This window comes from Rhinolophus ferrumequinum, chromosome 5 (assembly GCF_004115265.2).
Source record: "Rhinolophus ferrumequinum isolate MPI-CBG mRhiFer1 chromosome 5, mRhiFer1_v1.p, whole genome shotgun sequence".
Lineage (NCBI taxonomy): Eukaryota > Metazoa > Chordata > Mammalia > Chiroptera > Rhinolophidae > Rhinolophus > Rhinolophus ferrumequinum.
Window position 1 is genome coordinate 76,975,834 of NC_046288.1, and position 24,429 is coordinate 77,000,262.

The 24,429-nt window shown below is 32.9% G+C and overlaps 1 protein-coding gene across 13 annotated transcripts in view; it reads left to right on the forward strand.

Annotated features, from left to right (window-relative positions):
- Positions 1-24,429, forward strand: part of LCORL (ligand dependent nuclear receptor corepressor like) — a 121,124-nt gene that overhangs the window by 72,334 nt on the left and 24,361 nt on the right. For 7 of the 13 annotated variants that reach the window (XM_033105886.1, XM_033105883.1, XM_033105884.1 and 4 more), the window contains 2 exons: positions 6,236-6,487; positions 17,058-17,151. The exons of 1 other annotated variant lie outside the window; for it this stretch is intronic. In XM_033105886.1, coding sequence (XP_032961777.1) covers positions 6,236-6,487; positions 17,058-17,151 — 346 coding nt within the window. Of the gene's footprint in view, positions 1-6,235; positions 6,488-17,057; positions 17,152-18,457; positions 22,635-24,429 lie in introns of those variants that run through there. 5 more of the 13 variants (XM_033105892.1, XM_033105890.1, XM_033105891.1 and 2 more) reach the window with 4 other exon arrangements.

The following is a 24,429-nucleotide window of genomic DNA, read 5'->3' on the forward strand; positions in this document are numbered from 1 at the left end:
CAGTAATATTTTGTTTGGAGAAATGTCTACTCAAATCATTAACCAGTTTTTAATTAGGCATTTATCTTTTTATTGTTGAGTTGTAAGAGTTATTTTTATACTGTGGATACTAGTCCGTTATGAGATACATGATTTATAAATATTTACTCCCATTGTTTGGACTGTCTTTTTACTACTTCATAGTGTCTTTCAAGCCTAAAAGTTTAATTTTGATCAAGTCCATTATACCTTTTTTGTTGCTTGTGCTTTAAATGTCAAATCTAAGGAATTGTTGCCTTAATCCAAGGTCATGAAGATTTACACATAAGTTTTCTTCTAAAATTTTTATAGTTTTAACTCCTATATTTAGGTCTTTGATTCATTTTGAGTTAATTGTTGTAAATGGTATGAGGTGTGGATTTGATTTACTATTAGGTCCTTTCATTAGGTCAGGTGTATTAGTAAAAAAAAAAAAATTGTATTTTTGTTTATCTGAGAATGTCTAAATTTCTCCTTTACAAAGGATAGTTTTGCTGAATATAGAATTCTTAGTTGATAGTCTTTTTCCTTCAGTTCCTTGAATATGTCATCCCACTGACTTCCAGCTTTCATGATTTCTGATGTGATATTGATTGTTAATCTCATTGAGGGTCCCTTGTGTGTGATAAGTTGATTTATTTTCTTGTTGCATTCTAGATTTACTCTTTGTCTTTGGTGTTTGACTGATTGATTAGAATGTATCTAAATGTGTCTAGATGCATTCAAAGGTGACTTCTTTTGCTTGGATTTTGTTGGGCTTGGTGTAGCTAAATGTTTTCCATCAAGTTAGGGACATTGTCAGCCACCATTTTCTTGTATTTTTTGTGCCTCTCTCTTCTCATTCTGGGACTACCATTTGTGAATGTTGTGTGAATGTTGGTACACTTGATGGTATCCCACAGGTCTCTGAGGCTCTGTTCAATTTTCTTTCTTTTTTAAAGAGAACTTAGCAGTTTTCTTCCTTCCTTTCCTTTTTCCTCCTATCTTTGTTCCTTTTTCTCCTCCCCTCCCCTCCCTGCCTTCCTGCCTTCCTTCCTTCTTACCTTCTTTCCTTCCTTTTCTTCTTCCTGCCCTTCCCTCAGACTGGGTAATCTCAATTGGCCTATTTTCAAGTTCACTCATTCCTTTTTTCTGCCAGCTGAAATCTGCTATTGTATCCATCTAGTGAATTTTGCATTTTAGTTAGTGTACTTTTCAACTCCAGAATTTCTGTTTGGTTCTTTGTAAAAACTTCTATTTATTTATATTATTATTTAGTGAGATATTCTCATGATACTTTGCTTTATTCCATTATATAAGGTTTCTTTAGTTCTTTGAACATATTTAAAATAGATGATTTCAAGTTTTTGTCTAGTAAGTCCAATATCTCCACTTTTCTCAGAGAGAGTTTCTGTTGGCTTTTTTCTTCCCATGTGTGGACTGTACTTTCATGTTTTTTGCATTTCTTATTATGTTTTGTTTAAACACCTAGGTATTTTATATAATACAATGTTAGTTACAACTATGGAGATCAGATTATCCCCTACCTAAGGGTTAGTTGTTGTTTGTTTGTTTGTTTAGTGACTTAACTAATTCTGTGAAGTCACCTTTTTTATATTTTGTGGCTACTGACATCTCTGCTGTGTTAGCTTAGTGGTCAACTAATGATAGAACAGAGATTTCCTTAAATTTCTAGAACCATAAGATTCTCAGTCTTTGCCTAAGGACTGTGTGTGTTGGAGAAGGCTACCTCAAACGTGAGATGCGAGGATAGGGATAGGGTAATTTGAAATACCACTTGTTGTTTTCACTGAGATTTAGCCAATGTTCTTGAATGGACATTTTCTGGAAAGATTTCGGTTAATTCCAGAGTTCTTTTGTTTAGTAGAGTGAAATCTTTCCCACAAAAATATGAAAATTAAAAATTCACACAAGACCCACAACATTAATAAGAAAGTCAAATTTGAAGAAAACTTACCAGCTTTCTAAAGCATATTTTCCTGCTTGTTTCCCTGATTTGGTCTTTGCCCAACCTTTCTTCAGTTTAGCCGCATTTGCTCTCTGTATTGATTGTAAATTTTCAAAGCAATCAAGACCTGGTTTCTTTTCGTGTAACAGTCTCCTTTAATTTATCTATCTTCTTACAAGGCATCTTATTGGCAAGACCAGAAACCAGAAGGCATCTCAACACTTTGCTTAGAAATTTCCTTAGCTAGATTACCCAACTCATTAGGCACACTTTTTTACTTTCCAAGTTACTACAGACAACAGTGTTGTCTTTTTGCCATTATATAATAAGTATATCCTTTCTTTCACTTTCCAATAACATTTACCTCATTTTCCTACAAGTCTTCACCATTCAGCTTTATCAAAGACCATGAGGCATCAATTAACTTTTTCAAGGTACTTTAGGTTTACGTTAGTACCGTCTGCTTCTAAATTTACACCTACATTTTAGGTTTTAATTACAGCAGCATCCCACTACGATATATCAAAATCTGTATTATTATCTAGTGCTATTTAACAAACTACCTCCAAAATTTAGTAGTTTATTATCTCACATTTTCTCTGAGCTGGAAATCTGAATGGCTCAGTTGGATGCTCCTGGCTCATTTTCTCACTTGGTAGTAGTCAAGGGGTCAGGTAGGGTTGCAGTCATCTGGGATTTGATTGATCTAGAGTATCTTCCAAGTTCAGTCATTTTGCTGTTTGCAGGAAACTTTAGTTCCTCTCTATATGAGCCTCACCATATATCTGCTCACAGTATGGCTCCCTCCAGAGTAAGTAATGAGAGAGACAGAGAGAGATGGGAGGACGAGTAGGGATGGGGGTTAGGGTAGGCAGCAAACACCAGCATTCAAGAGTATCCAAGATAGAAATGGCATTCATTTATAAGCTAATATCAGAAGCGACGTACACTTCTGCAGTATGCTGTTAATCACACATACCACCTCTAGAACATGAAGGGACATGAAGGAACATGATAGAACATGAAGGGACTATACAACAGTATAAAACCAGGAGGTGGAAGTCATTGAGGACCATCTTGATACTGGCTACCACAAATAGCATGTTAAACTTTTGAATTATTAGGTTGGTGCAAAGGTAATTGCAGTTTAAAAAGTTAAAAAAAAAAAATTGCAAAAACCGCAATTACTTTTGCACCAACCTAATAGTTAAATTTGAAAATTGAAAAGACAGGGCTAAAATAAGTTTGTTTTGTCTTCTTGGGGGCAATAGACATCATTTCCATGTGGCAACATTATCTCTTCTATCCAAATATTTATTACTTGCCTGACCTTTGAAAACACTTGCATTTATACTCCCTGGCCTAGATCTTTAATTAACCCATTTGCTTTTCTGTAGCTATGGCAGCATGCACAAGTATTTAGAAGGCTCACTAATGAGCAGCTGAGCAGCATTTTCTTTGTCTCTTTCTCTTACTTTATTTTATTTAAAAAAAATTTTTTTGCCAAGTCCTTTGGTCTCACACACATAGACTTATTCCCCAGTGTAAAGGGACAAAAACTGAGCAGTGAATAGAGTATAGTAACGCTATATTCTGCTTTAATCTTAGCTCTAAACTCAACCCTGTTTAATATAGTCCTCATCACCTGTTATAAGTCTGATTATGCTTTTGTTCTTTTTGGTGAATTTATTTGTTTTTAATTATAAGACGACATTAGTCAATAAATTGTAGAACAGTTAAATACCTAAAAGTCCCGTATCTTTTTTTAACACATAATGGGAAACAAAATTAGGCTTGAAAAAAGGTGAAGTAGAGTGTTCACAGAAACCTTCAAAGATTCCTGGAGGTAATAATCAAGAATTGGGAATCTTTATGTGCAACATGGAAATTTCTTGTTTTGGTAAATCACTTTAGTTAGTTTACATGTGTTAATATTATCTATTCTGGACCAAAAAGTAAAACATGAGTTTAGAAATAATGTTCTTTTTATTTTCTCAGTTAATAATTTTGTGTTTGCCGTAATATTTTTACTTATTTGACATTTTTTGATATAAATAAAATATAAATGTTCAGTCTGCATCTTTTTGTTTCTCATTACTTCCACTATAGCCTAAGAACTAACATTTATCATACTGTTTAAATGCCAAGTACAGGAGTTTATTTTATCTGTAATCTCATATAACCTTAAAATATCCTGTGAGCAAGCCTTATTATGGTTTTCAAGGTTCTGTTATTATTTCCATTTTTATAACAGAGAAGCTAAAACATGGAGGGAATGATATGTATCTAGCCTAAGTTCTTAAATATAACTAAGATTCCAGTCTATGAGCTAAGTCTTTTCTTTTTTTCCCCCAATATCCCAAAACAAATTCTGTCTCTCTTCCCTACCGGCTTCAAAGAATAAATGTGAAGGCTGAAATGATACTTTTCTTATAGTAACAGTCCCTTTTCTCAGATGTTTCTTCAGAATTTAAAAATTCTTTATTTTACAAGATGTAATACGATGGAGATGTTTATTACGTAGCATCTCCAGCAGGTTCAAAACAGCACCCTGTGATCAAATATATTGATATTTCTGCATGTCCATAAATAGATTCATGTCAGCTTAGGCCACATTTTGCTACCAAATGTGGTGGTGGTCATGGTTGAGGTGTTTGTTGCTTCTTCTCACCTCCAAATGATATGTTTTTAAACCTTTTTGCATTTTAGAATCATGGATCTATAATGATAAATGCTAGTTGGAAGACTTGCCTTCAGATGTCTTAGACAAGTGCTCCTGCTAATACTGAACCCCCAAACTGAGGAGACTTAACCCTTCAGTCTCAGACAGCCCTGGATCAGGACAGGCCTATTCACTTAACATTGATCTGCCTAGGTAATAATTGAGGTATTTGAGGCACAAAGAACTAGTATCTTAAGTAGGCCCACTTCTAAATGGAATAAGTATATGTAGCCTAATCAGGTATGCTTAGTCATCCTTCTCAATTTACCAACCAACCATTCTGCCTCTGAAGGAGCAGAGTAAATAAAAGGATTGGAGTGAGACCAGAAGTGTGTGTGTGAAAAGCCACTACCAACCCTCCTTCCCAATACCAAAACTCTTCATCACTTTTATATACTGTGTTTATAAGTGGTCTGTCACTATTCCAACGCCTCTCACTATAAAATCGTTCAATTGTTTTGACCTCTTGTACAAGTTTCAAGCAGAATTGTATGTCACTGCTGATCTTCATTATAGTTGAAAATAGCTGATACAGCTTATCAGCATGTTTGGAGATCAAGGATTAATAAGACCCTTAATAATGATGTTGCCATTTTTATAGGAGAATCTTAGTACATGCTTGCTGAAATATTTAGGAGTGAAATAGCATAGTTCTACAATTTACTTTTTAGTGGTTCTGCAAACAAAAAAATGTTAAAGCAAATGTGGCAGAATACTAACAATTCTTGAATCTTGGTGGAGGCTCGCTGTATGATTTTACTGTTCTTTATTTTTTCTTTATGATTGAAATTTCTCTATGTAAAAAGTTGAGGAAAGAAAAAAATCCTTGATGATAACATTCAAGCTATATATGAAATGCGCATTTGACAGAAATGAAGAATTTAATGGTAATTAACAGTTATGAGCGTTTAGATGTTTTCTTTAATAGTTAATGCATGTACTTTGTATAAGTTAAAAATTGGTTACTTATATATACAATTTATGTTCACATACTGTTTTAATATCTAGTAGAGTACATTTGAATTAAAACTAAAAATAAGTTGTTCTGCTCCTCTAATTCTTTATCTGTATTTTAGTTTGAGACCTAAGAAGTGATTAAACATGCCAAGTTTGGGGTTGATACAGTATAAGCTGGTTAAATCTGTAAGGTTTCTACCGTTTTTCCCTGAAAATAAGACCTAACCAGACAATCAGCTCTGATGAGACTTTTGGAGCAAAAATTAGTAAAAGACCCGGCCTTATTTTACTATAAGATTGGGTCTTATATAATATAATATATAATATAATATAAACTGGGTATAATATAATATAGTGTAATATAATATAATACTAGGTCTTATATTAATTTTTGCTCCAAAAGACTCATTAGAGCTGATTGTCCAGCTAGGTCTTATTTTCGGGGAAACAGTATTGCCAAGGCCAAGAAACCTTTGGCAATTACGGACTGACGCTAAAAGACTCTGAAATCATTCATTTATAATAAAATTAAGTTTATTGTTTTTCTGCATTTCATGTTTTAATGTTTATTATATTTATTTCTTCCCTAGATCTTCCTCAGAACTGTGATCCTAACATTCCCCTAGTTGCTCAGGAATTAATGAAAAAGATGATACGTCAGTTTGCAATTGAGTATATTTCAAAAAGTGGTAAAATTCAAGAGAATAGAAATGGTTCAATTGGACCAAGTCTAATATGTAAAAGTATCCAAATGAATCAAGCAGAAAACTCCCTTCAGGAAGAACAGGAAGGCCCCTTAGACCTCACTGTGAATCGAATGCAAGAACAAAATACTCAGCAAGGTAAGGCTTTTGTATGTGTATAATACATAAGTTTATGTTTTAATATTCTTAAATATATGTGCCCTTATAGTCATAAAGAGATTTTAGAAATAATGTTAATTGTAATTAGCCTGTGTAATATGGACTAGTGAGAAAGGCTAAATTAGAACTTTTGTATTGCATTTGACATTTGTCTACAAAAGTAGAACTTTGAGCTGCTCTCAGTCTCTTCACAATAAGATGTATGCTGAGAGAATCCTAACAAGCAACTTAAAAGCAAAGTATGCAAATAAAGAGATGTGTGTGATAAAAAGTTATTTTTAAAATGTACAGCTAAGAACATTGATTAAGCACTTGCTATTCAGTTTTGCACTTAGGTGAAAAATAAAAAGAAATAGATGATTTATCTTCTATTGTTGATGATATAACTGGGGAAATAGAAAAGTTAATACATATGATAAATATAATGTAGTCATGTAACTATACAATGATCCATTTTTCATAAGAATCTGAATGATGAAGGCTATGTTGGACTTCTCTAATAATTAATTGAAGGAAAAGCCATGACTTACAGAGGGAAGGAAGGAAGGGCCTTTTAAGTGCTTGTGGAAGTGCCAAATAAGTGTTTGCCTGGAGAAGAGAGAAGAACAAGTAGCTTTTGTTAACACAAGTTAAGAATGTTATTGTCAGTCCTTGAAGCCAGAAAAATATCAGCATTGAAATGTTTGATCATAGAAGGCAGTGCGGTGTTTGGTGCACTAAAGAAAAGTACACTCGTTGTTGTTTAAAGGAGACAGACTTTTCAGTATGTGAGACAGATTAAAATTGAGAGGGAACTGAAATACGGAAATAATTTTCTTTAATTTTATATGAGTTTATGTGGAAAGATATGAGATATTAGACAGTTTATAAGGCAAAAAATGTCAAGGATGACTACAGTATAAGGCTTAAGGAAAAAATACGTAAGTTTTAGAAGTTAAAAAGCATAGGATTTTTAGAACTCTTTTTGTTTGTTTTGATTTTCCATGTTTCACACCTTATGTCTCTCTTCTTCTGTGGGAAGCAGTTCAGTGTTCTAAAGAGACTAAAACGTAGGCTTTGGTATCTGACAGACTTGTGGTTGAAATTGCAGCTCTGCTACTTAATAACTTGAACAAATTTTACCTATTGGAACTTTCATTTCCCCATTGTTATTTGACAATAATAATAACAGACTCATTGAAGCAACGGGAAAATTAAATATAAAGTAAAAGATACTCAAGCACTGGTCTCATAAAACATAATGATGTAAATTATATAAATCATTGTGATATCCTAGGGAAAGTGCACAGATATGTACATGAATATCCTGAGGTTGAAAAAAGTAGTGATGGTGGATATAAATCTGTACTTTTTAGTCTTGTTTGTGATTTTAATTTTGGCAGATGACCTCTCATGTGACTTCAGTTCTTCAGGATAGGGATCATTTAGTCTAGTGTGGCTTGTAGAGTAGAGAGCAAAAGAGAATGGTAAAGATGACACGGAAAAAATGGGTAGGGACCAGATTATGAGAAAGCCATGTAGAATATATTAAGGATTTTGACTTTTCTTAGGGCCACAGAAAGCTGCTAGATTGCTTTAAGCACAGAGTAATAAAATCAGATTTTCTTTTATAAAACCGTTCTACTGCAGTGTAGGTTGGTAGTCTCTACCATTGCCTACATGCACACCAAACTTTTTAACAAATGGAGCACATTCCCTCTGATGCATTTGTGTGCACACGTGTGTGTGTGCATATGTATGTATACACACTAATACTTTATATGTGCTCATCTTTCCACAAATTAAAATTTTAAAGTTGAAGTAAAGATGTTATAATTTTCAAATGTTTTGCTAATTATAACTTCCCCGCAAGTGTCTTATTACATAATATAGACTACATGAGAGTAACATTAGTAATGATAGAAGGTATAAATCAATATTTCAAATCTTTCTTAAGAATTAAACAAAAAATTTGGCCTGATTTCACTGTTCTTACAGCATAATCAATAACGTGCTCATACTAGTAATAGCAGCGTTAGTTCTGCCTAGTATTCAGCGTTAGTATTTGTTATTTCCTAATGCTTAACATTTTTCATATTATTTTCACTCTGTAATTTCTTAACAATACCTATTAAAGCCAGTTGTTCATTTTGTGAGTTCCTTTGTTCAAATTAGATAATTAATTCATTAATCCAATAAATAATTTAATCATAATAATATGAATAATTGATGGAAAGTCTAACCTATAAATATATAAAATTATCAACCCCAAAGAGTTTTACAGGTTACTTTATATAAGCTGAAAGCAACAGATAATTCCTATCTATAACAGACTATTTAAAGAATAGAAAAGAGAAATGTTGGTATAATTTTTATACCAAAATCAGACAGAGATAGCAAAAGAAAGAAAAATTGCAAACCAGTCTCATTTACAATCCTAGGTATAAAAATCCTAAATAAATATTAGCAAATTAAATATAGTAAAGTATAAAAACATGATAGATAATGACCAAAGGAGCATGACTGATTCTACATTTGAAAAATCCTTATGATTTTTCACATTACCAAAAAAAAGCAAAACTATATCATCCTTATAGATATAGAAAAGAATACTGACACATTTATGATAGAAATACTTATCAAACCAAGAATATATGAGCACGTTCACTACCAGAAACATCATAACCTAATGATTTAAAGTAATGCAGCAGGCACAATACACACTCTCACCAATTTTTAAAATTTAAGAGAGGTCCTGACTCATGATGAGGAAAAAAATAGAAGTATGAAAATAAGCAGTATTAATATGTTATAAGGAAAGAATGAGCAAAATTGTGCTTGCTTAGAAACAATATGATTGTGTATGTAGAAAATATAAAAAATAATATTTAGGTAAACTTTTAGAACTGATGAAAAAGTTCAGAAAAGATACTACTCACAAGATCAGTGTACAAGTATACTACATATCAGCAACCATAAATTAGAAAATGTAGTTTAAAAGGAATCTCATCAACAATAGCAACAAAAGCAAGAAAAACATTAAAACACCTAAGAATGAAACTAATAAACTGTTTACGACCTTATGGAGAACATTATAAAACTTTATTGAAGGACATTAAAGAAGACTCCCAAAATGAGTTGTTATATTTTCAATGAATGGGAAGACTAAAAAAATGGCAAAATTCACTGTACTTACAAATTCAGTGTCATTCCTGTCAAAATTCTGGTAGCGATTATTGTAAAACAATGACTTGCCATACCTTAAAATTCATTAGCAATACTTAATGTGCCAAGAATAGCTAAGTCAACGTGGTGAGGGGCTTGCTCTAAAATATATCAAGATGTACCAGGTCGGACAATTAAGTTCACGCATTCATCCTAGAAAAAGTGCCACATATCTCATTGTCTAATATCACTATGGTCACCTTCAAAGTAATCCCCTTGGGAAACTATGCACTGACGCCAGCACCTAGTCCACCCTTCAAAGCAATTCTGGAACTCTTTTCCTGGAATGGCCATCAGAGCTGTCATCATGTCACCCTTGATGCCCTAAATGTCATCAAAATGTCTTCCTTTCAGTATTTCCTTTATCTTCAGATAAAGAAAGAAGTCATTAGGGGCCAAATCAGGTGAGTAGGGAGGGTGTTCCAATATAGTTATTTGTTGACTGGCTAAAAACTCCCTCACAGACAGTGCCGTGTGAGCTGGTGCATTGTCGTGATGCAAGAGCCATGAATTGTTGGCGAAAAGTTCAGGTGCTCTTAACTTTTTCATGCAGCCTTTTCAGCACTTCCAAGTAATACACTTAGTTAACTGTCCAGTTGGTACAGATTCATAATGAATAATCCCTCTGATACCAAAAAAGGTTAGCAACATCGTTGCAACAAATTCGCGAGCTTAATTGTCAGGCCTTGTATTTAGTGCAGTGATTCAAACAGTGCTATTGGCCATATACAAATCAGTAGTACAGATTAGCAAGCCCAGAAACTCTAAACATTAGTGGAATCTTGGTACAAGACAAAGATGCCATTATAAATTAGGGAAGGATGGCCTATTCAATAAATGGTTCTGGGGCAATTGATTACCCATATGAAACAAACAAAATAGTTGGATCCGTACCTCACACCACTCACAAAAGTAATTCCAGTTGGGTTAAAGGGCTAGATGGGAAAAGAAAAACTGAACGTTAGAAAAGATATAGGATTATATCTTAATGAATTCAAAATAAGAAAGAATTTCTCAAGATGCAAAATTACCAGTCTCTACAACAATTTTGTAAATTTGACTATACTGAAATATAAAACTCTGAAGTATTATAAAAAATCAGTGTGAACAGAACAAGCCTCAAATTTGGAGACAGTGTTTAAAACTGATGTAACTGTCAACTGTTCAACCAACAAAACAAAACTACAGCCAATGAGAAAAATACAACTCAGTAAAAAATAGGCAAAAACAGTTTTCAGAAGATAACAAATTAACCAAATAACCAAAGAAAAAAGATGCTCAAAAAATTATCCTGCCCAGTCTCCATCCCAGTATAGGGTTCTTTTATTCTGTAGTATAAGAGATGGTAATTTAACCTCTGATTGACAATAAAATATTTTGTTTGACACCTCTAACAGTTAAGGTCGTATCTCTGAAACATCCCTTTATATTTTCTCCATCTGCAACAATATTTTACTTTATAGTACTGCAAATATTTGTAGAAATGATTATATCTCCAAGATTTCTCTTTTCCATATTAAACTTGGGGTTGTTTTTCCCATTGCCACAATATGAAAAAGTTTATTTTTTTTTACAAACTTGTGCTGTAAATGTATGTTGAAAGTATTATATCTCACTACACCTATTTTCCATGCAAATCTTTTTAGTTTCTTTAATTGTTCTTCATAAGTCAGTTTTCATACTTCTCATTTTCTTTGCCCTGTCTTCCACAAACCTACACTGACTTAAAATATTGTCACCCTGAAGGAAACATTTTCATTGTACTTTCTAACAAGGTATTTTAATATTAGAAATACTTCTTTTTGTACCTTCATTTCTGCAGATTTATATAAATGCTCTGAACCTCAGAAACTGGGAGCAAGTAAGTCTTGCATTGCTTGTACCAGTGATTCTTTTTCGTCCTGACACACTAAGTTAAAAAACGGATAGAAATACTATTGACATAGCAAAACTCTTTTTTAATTTAAGTGTCAATCTAGGGCCAAAGTAAAACTTCTCCTGAATTCCAAAGCACAGGAAAAAATGTGCAGTTTATGGAACTTTATCATTAGCATGACAACCATGAGGAATTTACCAGTCCTGTACAAAACGAGATCACATGGGGGCAGAGATGAACCAGTAGCACTTCGCTGGCCCGCTGGTGTAGTTTTCTGCTGTGAGGGCCAGTGAGTATCCTGGTGGATCTTTATTATAGTAAATTTCTCATTGCAGTGTAATTGTTTCCATGTTTATCTCCCCACGGCAATCTACCTTTGTCTATTCACTCGTATCCCCAGTGCATGTATCGTGTGTGACATACTGGATTTATTGGATTACAATTCTTCACTATTTTCAAATGCTGCTTGCAACTAAAATGAGATTTGATCATTGGATTTGTGATTTTTTTTGGCATTGAAATTTTTTATTTTAAACATTTTAGATGGAAAATACCCTGAAATATCTTTATACTTCCTTAAACAACATATGGAACAGTAAGTGTCATGATGAAGATTAATTATTGTACTGCCTTTGAATGACTTGAGATTTTTAGAATTATTTTCCTTTAATATAACTGGCAATAGATAGGAAAAAAAATTTTAAGAATTATTACTTCACACTTCAATGGCTATAATATACCCGTCATTTTCTAGACACAAAGGAAACAGTAGGAAACAAGATAGAAAATGTTCCTCCCCTCATGGGACTTGTATTCTAGTGGGGTAAACAAAGAAAAGATAAATATGTCAATAAAAAATAATTTCACAAGATGATAAAACCTACAGTGGAAATAAAACAGTAACAGGAAAGAGTAATGCAATGGCAGGTGAGAAGAGGTTACTACGTTGGAATAAATAATCAGACAAATCCTCTGAGGTGATTTGTCCAGTCTACAGCCAGTCAATGGAAACAATTTGTGTTTATTATTAGACACATATTCAAATATACAGAAAAATACACCACAATAATCTTGTTCCTGTCACCCGGAACTAATTTGTTATTTGATCGTATTGGCTTCTGATACGTTTTCTGATAAGGAACTAGCACATCCTTTCATTTATTCTTGGAAGCAACCACTGATAATGCATACTTAAGCATCTGTAAGCAAAATAGTTATGTGTCCTTTAAAAATTTATGTAAATGCACTCTTGTTAATTTACTCCTGAAACTTGCTTTTCTTACTCATTAGATTAGCAAAAATTAAAAATCTCAACACCAAGTATTATCAGGGATATGGGAAACATTTGAAATTGTACATAGCCTATTGTCTGGCACTTACACTTCTGGATATATCTTGGAAAAAATCTTATACATGAGCACAAGAAAATATTTGGCAGGATTTTATTTCAGCATCGTTTATAATTGTGGAAAACTAAAACAACCTAGGTACCTACCAGTAGGTAAATAAATTTCAGTCTCTCCCTTTCTCTCCTGCTTGTTCTATATTGCCCTAGTGCATTTAGCATAATGAGTACTTAGTTTTTATCCACTGAGTTAATCATTAGTACTTTGGAAATATATACACACAAAAGTACATTTGTGTGTATATATCATATATTGTGATACGATAGCTCCATTGTGAAGGAGTGATGCTCATAGGTGCAGTTACCATTCAGCCAGATAGAACAACAGCAGGAGCAAGAAAATACCCTTTAACCTCCCCCCCCCCCCCCCCGCCCAGACACGCTCTCCTGATCTTCCTTTTTCTCATCCTCCTTCCCAAGCTCGCTCTCTCCTTCTCTTACTATTTTTGCTTTTCTAATTCAGACCGTCCTAGGGGTAACTCTTTCTAGCCTTTATGATGGAAAAGTGAATCATGGTATCAGAAAAATACAAAAAAAAAAGTATAGGTGATAATACTGCAAACAGAAAATGAGATTTTCTATAGACTAAAATTTATCTAGAAATCCTTTACTTACGTATTTATGTATCTGGTATTCATTACATAAATGTTCATCGATTAAAGAATTTTATTGTGGCAGAAATATGCTGAAGGAGTATATGTTCCATTTTCACGAAGTAACAGACTATAATGTTACTTTTGTTAGCAAATACTTTCAGCATAAAACTTAATATGGGGAACCTAGGTTTCTATGGGGGAAAAAAGCATTTCTCACTTAGGTCACTGTTTAGAGTTCCTAAAGAAGGGGAATCAGAAGTATAGACCTGATTTGGGTAGCTCCCTTAAAGATGGAACAGGCCTTATTGTCAAGCTCATCCTGCAGATTAAAATTAGCTATAACCAGGGCTGTGTGTGGCTGTCAATGAAGCAGTCAAGGAGTGATCCAAAACGGACACGATTACCTTTATTGCCCTAGCTATAGCCTAGCTATAGGAGCGATAGCCTAGTTTGCACATTTAAAGTTAAGCAGAGAGAGAAGAGATTCTCTGTACCTGCTTCTTTCTGAAATAATTGACTTTAAATTGACCATATCAAAAGTCTAGAAGACTTTAGAATTGGAGATTTTTCATTAATTCATTCTGTAATTCATCTGTAACTAGACATAAGAGACTTATAGAAAGTGTGTTTTACATGCTACAAACCATATAAACCATAAGCAAAATCAAAACTAGTGAACTGAATTACAAATCTGAATATGGATTTAGGTAGTTAGGATATTTTTTAAGGTGGTAGTCTTACAAGGTCTTGAAATAGTAAAATTTTAATTGTTGAAGGAGAGAAATGAGATAGTAAAAGACAGCATTGATTTCTTCTAGTAGGTTATAGCCCTTTATTATTGTTTATGGAATACAGGTGAAAAAGTCAAGATCTCTGACCTTGAAGAATTCAGTCTCATGGAAGAAAAAGTCTCATGGAAGAATCAATAAATGCATGAGAGCGTCATAAGTGTTATAGGATACTGTTGACTCAAGGGAGACAGTAATTAGCCTCCACTTGGAGGGTTCCCAATCTTTAAAGATGAGTAGGAGTTTGACAAGTTAAAAAGGTAGAAAGCACATTCTAGGCAGAGGGAATCGTGCACTGAATTTTGAGAGACCTGGTACCACCTAACATGTTTGAGGAACTACAAGTGACTAGATTGTGTATTCCTGTGTGGTAGTGTGAGTTGGAGACTAAGCATACAATTGGGTTGGATGGATAAACTGGGTCAAGATACTTTATTTAACAATTTTTTTAAAGTATGATGTTCCGTATACTTTATCTGTCCATTCTCCCCTTTTACCCTTTTAATCTAGGCATTCTAACCTCTAGCCATACTGAATTTCTTCCAGTTCTTCAAAATTCTGTGCAACAAATATTTATTGAACACGTACTGTGTGGTAGGCACTATTGTAGGCAGTGGATATACATCAGTAAATAAAATAGACATAACTGTCTGCCTTCACATAGCTTATAGTCTCATGGCTAACACTGGTAAGTATAGAAACAAGTAGAATACAACCTGCTAAATGCTAAATAATACAGGTAAGTGTTGCAGCTATAGGAACCTAGAATAATGATGATCAACAAAGTCCAAGTTGTATCCTGAATGATTGAATGATGAGTAAGAAATGGTGAGAATCAGGATGAGTGTGGGATAGAAGAAGGCTAGGAGTGTCCCAGGAAGAGGAAACGAACTGAAAGTGTGAAAGCCCAGAGATGAGAAATGCATAGCAGGTTCCTTGCTCCTCTACAGGTTTCCCCGACAGGTTTCCTTGCTCCTCTACTCTTTACTCCTTGCAGTCCATTCTCCCCACACCAGATTGATGCTTGAAAAACAAGTGAAAGTTGTTTCAGTCTTATGCTCAAAATTGTCCAATGGTTCCTGTCTCTCTCAAAATAAAATTCAGATTTCTTACCCTGGCCTACAAGGCCCAACGTGATCTGTCTTCCTCCATTTCTTTCCTCATCTCACTCAGCCTGGTTTACTCTATTCCAGCCACCCTGGCTTCTTCACTCTTCCTCAAACGTTCCAGACATGCTTGCATATTACAGCCTTTGCACAAACTTCCTTCTAGAAGCCCCCATATAATTTCCTTGGTTTGTACCCTCACTTTGTTCAGGGCTGTTCAAGTCAAAGAGGCCGGTACTGGTAATACTCAATAAAATAGCAGCCTCCTTAGCCCACCCTTATTCTGTCATCTTATTCTGCTTTATTTTTCTTAAGTGGAACTTACCATCAACCTGAAATACAAAATACGTTTGGTGGTGGTGGTGGTGGTGGTGATAGTGTATGAATTATTTCACTAGGCCCTAAGCATCATGAGAATAGGTACTTCGTATGCTGATTTTACTCTGCTCTCCAGCTTCTTAAAATTGTGCTTTGTACATAGTAAACACTCAAAATTATTATTGAATTATGCATAGTAGGTTATAGGTGGTACGTTTCCTTTCATTTTTTTGTATCTTGTCCAGGGCATGTAAGTATTAGGTAGATTTATATGGTAATAGTAACACTCAGTTGAATTTTGCTAAAAACCCAGTTGTATTTTTTAGAGTATATTTTTAAGTATGTATTTTCCTATGATGATTCCTTTCTTGCAGCTTCAGTTTTCAAATTTTTTTTTTTTTTGCTCTCAGTAAAGATATATTAACAGTGTTATTTTGCTGTGTTTTAAATTCATAGTTTATTCTTATTTTTGATCTGGAAGTTTGTCAGATTAACAATATGTCTGAATCATTGAAATTTTATTTATGTAAATTCAGTATTATAATAGTAATAAAAATAACTACATTTTAATAACAAATACTTAAGCAGTTGTTTTCTACCAGGTTATTTTCCCTAAACTTATGTTGTTATAAGTTATATCTTCATTCAATCACAGATGTAACCACAGCATATTACATAGGCAATGATTCAACTGTTGTACATTTCAGTTATTTAAAATAGTAAAATTTTACACTGAGAGTTCTAAAAATACATTGGTTATACATAGTCATTGTTTACCTAAAGTATTTGTTCCACATATTACTAGGCTTAGTAAATGCTAATATTGCCCTCTGTTCATTATATTTTCTATGCACTCTGTTTTGTGCAATTTACATCATTCCTACTTTCCCAAAGAATTGTCTGGGCAGTCTTGAGTAGGAAACAGCCATGGATGAGCAGTCAATTTGGCAGTTCACTGCAAAACAGTGGGAAAGGTGACCAAGGGGTGATTTTAAATAGATTTTATATCATAGCCCGTTTGTTCCTTCATGTCACTTGGCAGTATCAGCTCCTCTGGTGTTCTTTTTTCCTCTGTAGTGCCTTCCCAGTCATGTCCTATTGCTAAAGCCACAAAATGAGATGGTAATGGCCACATGTCAAATACAAATGTTAATATTTAAGTCATGAATTAGTAGATGAGCAAAGTATGAATATTAAAATGTAAGGATTACCTACCTGTCACAAATATAAAGTTTTTTCTCTTACAAAAATTATAGGGGATGGAGTGTTAGATCTCTCTACAAAGAAAACCAGCATAAAATCTGAAGAGTCATCCATATGTGATCCTTCTTCTGAAAATTCTATGGCTGGGTAAGCAATATCTAGGAAATATAATTTAATATTAGTATAAAATTACCTCTGCAGAGAACTCTTAATACTACTCTGAGTAGACTGACATATATAGTTTTCCTCCGAATTTTTGTCACTCATAAGTGTGTGTCTCTCATACCTTCCATTTGTCCTTTCTCTTTCTTTTTTATTCTTTCTGTTAAAGAAAAGTTATCAGAACAATCACCAAACTTTAGTTCATGTTACTAAAATGAACTATCAACCAAGAATACAAACTTAAGAAGCAGGACAAGTAAAGCGAATTTTAAGTTCAATATTTAGGAGGCAATTTTAAGGGAAATATACAATTTCACTATTTATTTTTTTAAATAACAAATTGTAAAAGTACTATATTTACAAATTGTTAGAGTGTTTATATTTTTTCCGTTGAACTTTAGGTGTGGTGGCAGACTATTTAATATATCTAGTAATCACCACAAAAAGTCCTTTTATGCTTTGGTTAAAAGCTGTTATTAAATTTAATAAATAATTAGTGAAATGCTGTTCTGTTGGATTTTTGGATTTTATTTATTTATTTATTTTTTTGCATCTTCCCATTAACAAACTACATAGGAAGCTTTCTGTCACTTTTAAATCTTAGAAATAGAGTGTAATTTGTTTCAACTAAAACTAGTAGCTTTTGAGTCATGAGGTATAGTAAGCTTTCTGTTTGAGAAACTTTGAAATTACAATGATACATTTGAAGTAAAAATAACATAATATCTAAAATTATTTTACCCAAATATAACTTATCTACTTGTTTCAAATTGTAAGTTTTTGTCTAGAGAAAAATTGATCTTGTGGAAATATGGGTTATTTGTGTTTGGAAATATTCTTGATGCTACAAATTTCCTTTAAAGGGGTTGACTCTTTTATTACTTGTTTAGCGGTAACGTCACGTTTCTACTAACAAAAACTCCTTTAGGATTTGGGTATTTTTTAATAATGGAACTCTAATCGTACAAATAAAAATTATAAGTGTTGCTCTGCAAGCATCTATCAGAGGACTAGCAACATCATGAGAATATTTTTACAAATACTGAGTTAGGGTTTTATGTTCTTGGAAGGTCTGCCTGTTGAGGCCACCGTATGATTGACACATTGTCCTACCAGGACTGTAGCGTTTGCTTTGATAAGGAGTAACTACCACATCTCACAGACTTAAAAGAGTATAAGCAGTGATGTTACCTAAGCAAGGAGTATAATAAAGGAGTGGACCCTCCCCTTCCATAGCTGTGTGAGAGTCTCTCATGCATCAGTTTACCATCGTTTCATTCCATCCATCCAGGAGACTACACAGAAACAGAGAGGACTATGTGGAAAGAAGTGCTGAGTTTGCAGATGGTTTGCTCTCAAAAGCTTTGAAAGACATTCAGTCTGGAGCACTGGACATAAATAAAGCAGGCATACTTTATGGCATACCTCAAAAAACTTTACTTCTCCACTTAGAAGCCTTACCAGCAGGGAAGCCTGCATCTTTTAAAAACAAAACTCGAGATTTCAATGATAGTTACTCATATAAAGACAGTAAAGAAACTTGTGCAGTGCTGCAAAAAGTAGCCTTGTGGGCAAGAGCTCAAGCAGAGCGCACAGAAAAAAGTAAACTCAATCTACTTGAAACCTCAGAATTAAAATTCCCAACAGCTTCCAGTTACCTCCATCAGTTAACTCTTCAGAAAATGGTCACTCAGTTTAAAGAAAAAAATGAAAGCCTACAATATGAAACTTCACATCCTACTGTACAGTTAAAAATTCCTCAGCTACGAGTAAGTTCTGTTTCAAAACCACAGCCTGATGGTCCTGGTCTGCTGGATGTTATGTATCAAGTTTCCAAAACCTCTCCAGTCTTAGAAGGATCAGCTCTCCAAAAACTGAAAAATATACTCCCTAAACAGAACAAAATAGAATGTTCTGGGCCCGTAACTCACTCAAGTGTTGACTCTTATTTTCTACATGGGGACCTCTCTCCTTTGTGTCTTAATTCTAAAAATGGAACAGTTGATGGAACCTCTGAAAATACTGAAGATGGATTGGATCGAAAAGATAATAAGCAGCCCAGGAAAAAACGTGGCCGTTATCGGCAATATGATCATGAAATAATGGAAGAGGCTATTGCGATGGTAATGAGCGGAAAAATGAGTGTTTCCAAAGCACAAGGAATTTATGGGGTACCTCACAGCACTTTAGAATACAAGGTAAAAGAAAGATCTGGAACACTGAAGACTCCTCCGAAGAAGAAACTCCGATTACCAGACACTGGGTTATATAATATGACAGATTCAGGGACTGGCAGCTGCAAAAACAGCAGCAAGCCTGTGTAGATTACTTGTTAGGAAAATATTTGTATGTGTGTATGTGCGTATGTGTGTGTGTGTGTTTGCGTGTGTGTGTATGTGCACAGGTGTGTATTTGTGTGTCTATATACACACATGTGGGAATTACAGATGCTCACTCTGACAGGAGACATGAAATTTTACAGTTCAAAAACCACTTACATGCCTTTTGAAAAAAAGTTTTATTCAGGGTTTTCACTGTGGACAGAATTATATAGTTGCTTACTTAATTCTGATAGTTTGTATTTAATCCTTGTATAAATAGGTGAAAATGATTCAGGTTTTCTTTAGTAGTCAATAGCATAAAGCGTTGTGGGAAAACAAGTAATTGTCAAGTGAAATATTTTTATTGGTGAAAGACCACTCCAGCCATTCAGTTAAACCATCTTATAATGGAAATATGATAGTTTGTAAACATTTTAACATAACATGCTTACAGTTATTGTAAGTACGTCAACCAATCAAAGTTTAGACAGCTATCTCATACTAAGGAAAATTAATATATACAGTATTAGTACACTACAGTGCATTCTATGAAATATGAAATGCACTCGAGTGCATCCACCAAGAATAGAAAAGATAACCTTAAGTGATATGTATAATGAAATTTGATATTTATCATTTAATAGTTGATTTAGCAGGAAGTTGGGGTTTATAAGGTATATACTTTAAAAAAAAAAAACTGACATAGTTAACCCCAGCAGCTATAGAATTCTTTAATATAAGATGGAATACTAAAAAACAAAAAGTAATTTAAATTTAATTATTAAAATAATTTAATTTTGTTTTTCATTTGAAAAATAAGCTAATGTGTAAGGTTAGAAAAGAAAGTTGGAATGCAACTTAGAGCATGTTTATAATGTGCACAGAAAAAGCTTGAGAATGATAATTTTGGTTTAAATGTGCTGGTTAGTTGATGTTATGACTACTTTAAATTTTAAGGATTGTGACACACTCCTATTGAAAAACCTCAGTGTAACTTTAATATATTTGCTGCTGTGACATTTCAAAACATTTTCAGTTTATCAAAATGAATTACAGATTTCATTTTGGTGGGCGAAACATTATCATTTTGCTAATAACCAAATTTGCAGTTTGTTCAGGGTCTTGAATAGATTTACAGATATTTAACACTGAAGCTGTTTTGAACTTTCAGTAATGTAAACTCTCTACTAATTGGGTAGTTAGCTGGGCAGTACATTTTAACTTTTACTAGACTCATAAGAGAGACCAGTAATTTTTATATAGCAGTTTTAAAATGTGGTTCAGAGTATCCATGTTGGATTTATGGAGTATGCAGTTTTAGTAGGAAAATGTTATAAAGCATGTGCCTCCATATAAAGAATGGGGATTTGCTTCACACATTCAAAATTCTCTGAGTGCCCCTTTTCTCTGTTAAAATTCAGGTTCTAATCATTTTTCTAAGCCAGTTTTCCTAAGTCCAAAAGGAATACTTAAAGCTGAATTTAAAAAAAATAAGTGCACCTTGTCAAATACTTGTGTTTTTACACTTGTGTTTGTGTGTATCTAATAACCACTTATACATATAATACTAAAGAGATTTTCAGCTATTACATTTAAAAACTGCTTACATAGGTTGAAAGAAACTGAAGAGTGGGAACTACACAACCAAGTAGTTATTTGGTCTCTTAGATCTATACTGAACCCTCTTCAGCTATTAATGTTACCTGCATACTAGAGTATGAATCCTCTTGCTCTTTTTTTCCCCCAAGAAAGTATACATAATAGATTGCAAAACAGCAGATGTCAGGGTCATCTTTCTTTTTAAAGAATTAAGCCATATTTTGTGAGGGCCAGAACTTGGATTATTTAATATATTTCCCCTTCCCCTCCCATTGAAAAACAAAGTTAAAGATAAAGTAAACGTTTCAACACAATTTTATTGACCTCTTTATACAGAATTTTACTTGCAAAAATTTGGGGCTTGAATGCATTACATAATATTTATATTGTATTGAGCTTTTTTATTCCTCACACTATATTTACATTAATAAATTGATTGAGAAGTTTATAGTAAAGGGATACTTACAGAACTCTTTTATATCATTTAAAAGATGACCTGACCAAAAACTTTACAGGATTCATAAAATCAGGGATCATTTTGCTATTGACTTCACCGTGATCAGTAGTTTTATAGGTAATATTATAGTTAATTTACAGCATTTTAGTACTTGTATTATTTATTTTTGGTCAGAAATAGTAAATTAAATATTTTTTGATAGTTTATAGGTAATGATCAACCCATAACTTTAAAAAGAAACAAAATGTTTCTAATTATTGAGTTAACTTTTGATTATACAAACTAGGAAAGGCAGGGAAATTTATGGGTTCCCCTTCTCCCCAGTGATTCTATTAAGATGTTTTTTATGTTAAACTTTCAAAGTACTTTATAAATTTAGTTACCAGTTACTACTTATCAATTGACAATTTTCTGGTATCTCCAGTTTCAGCAGACTTTTAATGAAGGTGAAAGCAACCCTTATGTGCTTTCTACTTATTTGAATGTTCCTCAAGTATTTTATATTTAAAAAAAAAAAAAAAAAAAGAAGGAAAAGAAAAAAACAGTGCCTCTGTTTTTAGAAAACTACTGCTCAGTAAAGTTGTTTAAACCATTTCTGGTAGCTAATGACAATTTTATATTAAATTGTATACTAACTTTAGTGAGACTGATTTTTTTAGTTGTTTACAGTACAAATACTTGTATTTGTTTTTTAATTGCAGTATTTCCATTGTTGCAGTAATTTAGTAAAACTCTGTGGCTGCCTTGATTTTGACAGATTTTGTTAATATAAACTGATTGTTAGGCAATTAGTTATATTTATGCATAAATCAATTGCACTATAATTCATGAATTATTTATTACAATATTTTCTAATGAATTCATGTATCTGTCTTGTGTTGTAAATGTACTGTAATTCTGTTCCTACTTTGTGTTGTTATATATCTAAATCTGATTGTATGAATTTTAATTGTTCAGTTAACGTGTTTCTAGGTTGTAATTTGTAGTAAAGCACTTCAATGCTTTTGCACTTAAATTTACAACACTGTTGGTGTGTGATTGATTTACTCATTCAGTAAAAGAAAAAAAAGAAAAGCAAAGAAAAATACTGACTACACTGACTTCTTTGATTCACTCTGGGGAGCAGTTTTATTAATATTAATATTAGAAACTGACTTTCTCCAAAAAACTATTTCAACAACAAAATCTGTAATGGGCAAAATGGATAGTAACATACAAAAAATTGGCAGGGTGTTTTGGTTTATAAATCAAACAGGAAAAGTTTAGAAAAGTTTATAGCTTTAAAAACAAGGGAGCTATGAAAGATACAACCTGAGAATCTTATATAATCACTTGGGAATACTAGATTGGAGATGTGTATTCAGATATTACTCATATATTAGGTTTTTCTTTGAGATTCTAACATGCAAGAAATATGGAAAAGAAATAATTTGAAGCCAAATAAGTGTATTGTGGAGTTTTATAATTTGAGAACTTAGTTATCTAATATCATACATGTATATATATGCATATACATATATATATACACATATAGCAAATATAATCTAGTATCTGAATATCTAATTAGGAATTCTGTTAAGCTGTTTTTCATATTTCATTAGATGGAAATTACTGGCCACTGTGGTACTTTCGAAATTCCATTATTAAAAGTAATAAACTGAATAAGAAACTCTTAAAATATAGATTTCCTTAGACTGTCAGAAGAGAGATATAGAAATCTTGTGGTTTACAGGATATTTAACATTAGTTTTTATTTCTACATTGTGCTTTACTAACAAAAAAGCATTTGAGCATTTCAGGAACGATTATGAAAGCATATTAATCTTTAAAATACAGTGCAGTGTATGTTTCTGAGAAACATTTAAAATCTGTCTTTAGTCACAGATATGCTTAAAAGGCCATAACATAACTTTAAAGAAACTGTTGGAGTTACGTTTATCAGAACATTTTTGGGTTTTCTTTTGCTTATGTGAAAATTATAATTTTTAATTTACTGGAAAAGAGTATAATTTCACTTACAGCTTTATATTTGATAGTTAACGTTTCCTCCTGCCTTTGTTCCCTACATATATTTTTTGAATTATCTAATACTGAATCTTGGGAGTCACTTCCATCATTTCATACTCCCACCCATGATAAAATTTACAAAAAATTGTTTTCAGAAAGGAAAGGATACTGGGATTGTATCCTATCTTCATTTGTCTAGAGGTGGTAATGGACTTAAGAAGTTTTATTGTCATTTCATATCTTTTCTCACTTTGGTAGCTACTTTATGTCAAATCACAGGCTGGTTTTAGTGAAATATTGGTTGAATCTAGTAAAGTTATCTTTTTTCCTTAGAAAAGTTTCGATATAATGTTCCAGATTTGCTTCGGAAATTCCTATTCAAATAACAGTTTTTATAAAATACTACATACTTTTTTATAAAACAACTACATACAGATGAAGCCATTTTTAGGGAGCAAAATAAATTACTTTAACTTCTCATTTTAAAAGAAAAATCCTTTAATTTTTAATATACATGAACATAACCTTTTATTAAATAAAATACAATCTGTAACAATTCATAATCAGCATATCTCAATTCTAACCCTAAATTTCTACAAACGAGCTACTAGCAATAACAAATATAAGAAGTCACGAGTGGGGGTCTATTTTCATGTACAGAGTTTGGTGATATGTTTAATTTAAATGGATACTTTTCTGAAACAGAATTCTTTTAACGTATTTTATTCTTCTTACTGCTGGTAGTTGAATTACAAAAATTTTTGTAGACTTCTGCATTGGTTGCTAAGTAATCATAAGTCTTAGTTAAAGTTAGATGTATATTAGTTTCTGCAGTGGGACATTTTCCAGCATTTGAAATTAAATAATTAGGTAAGTAAT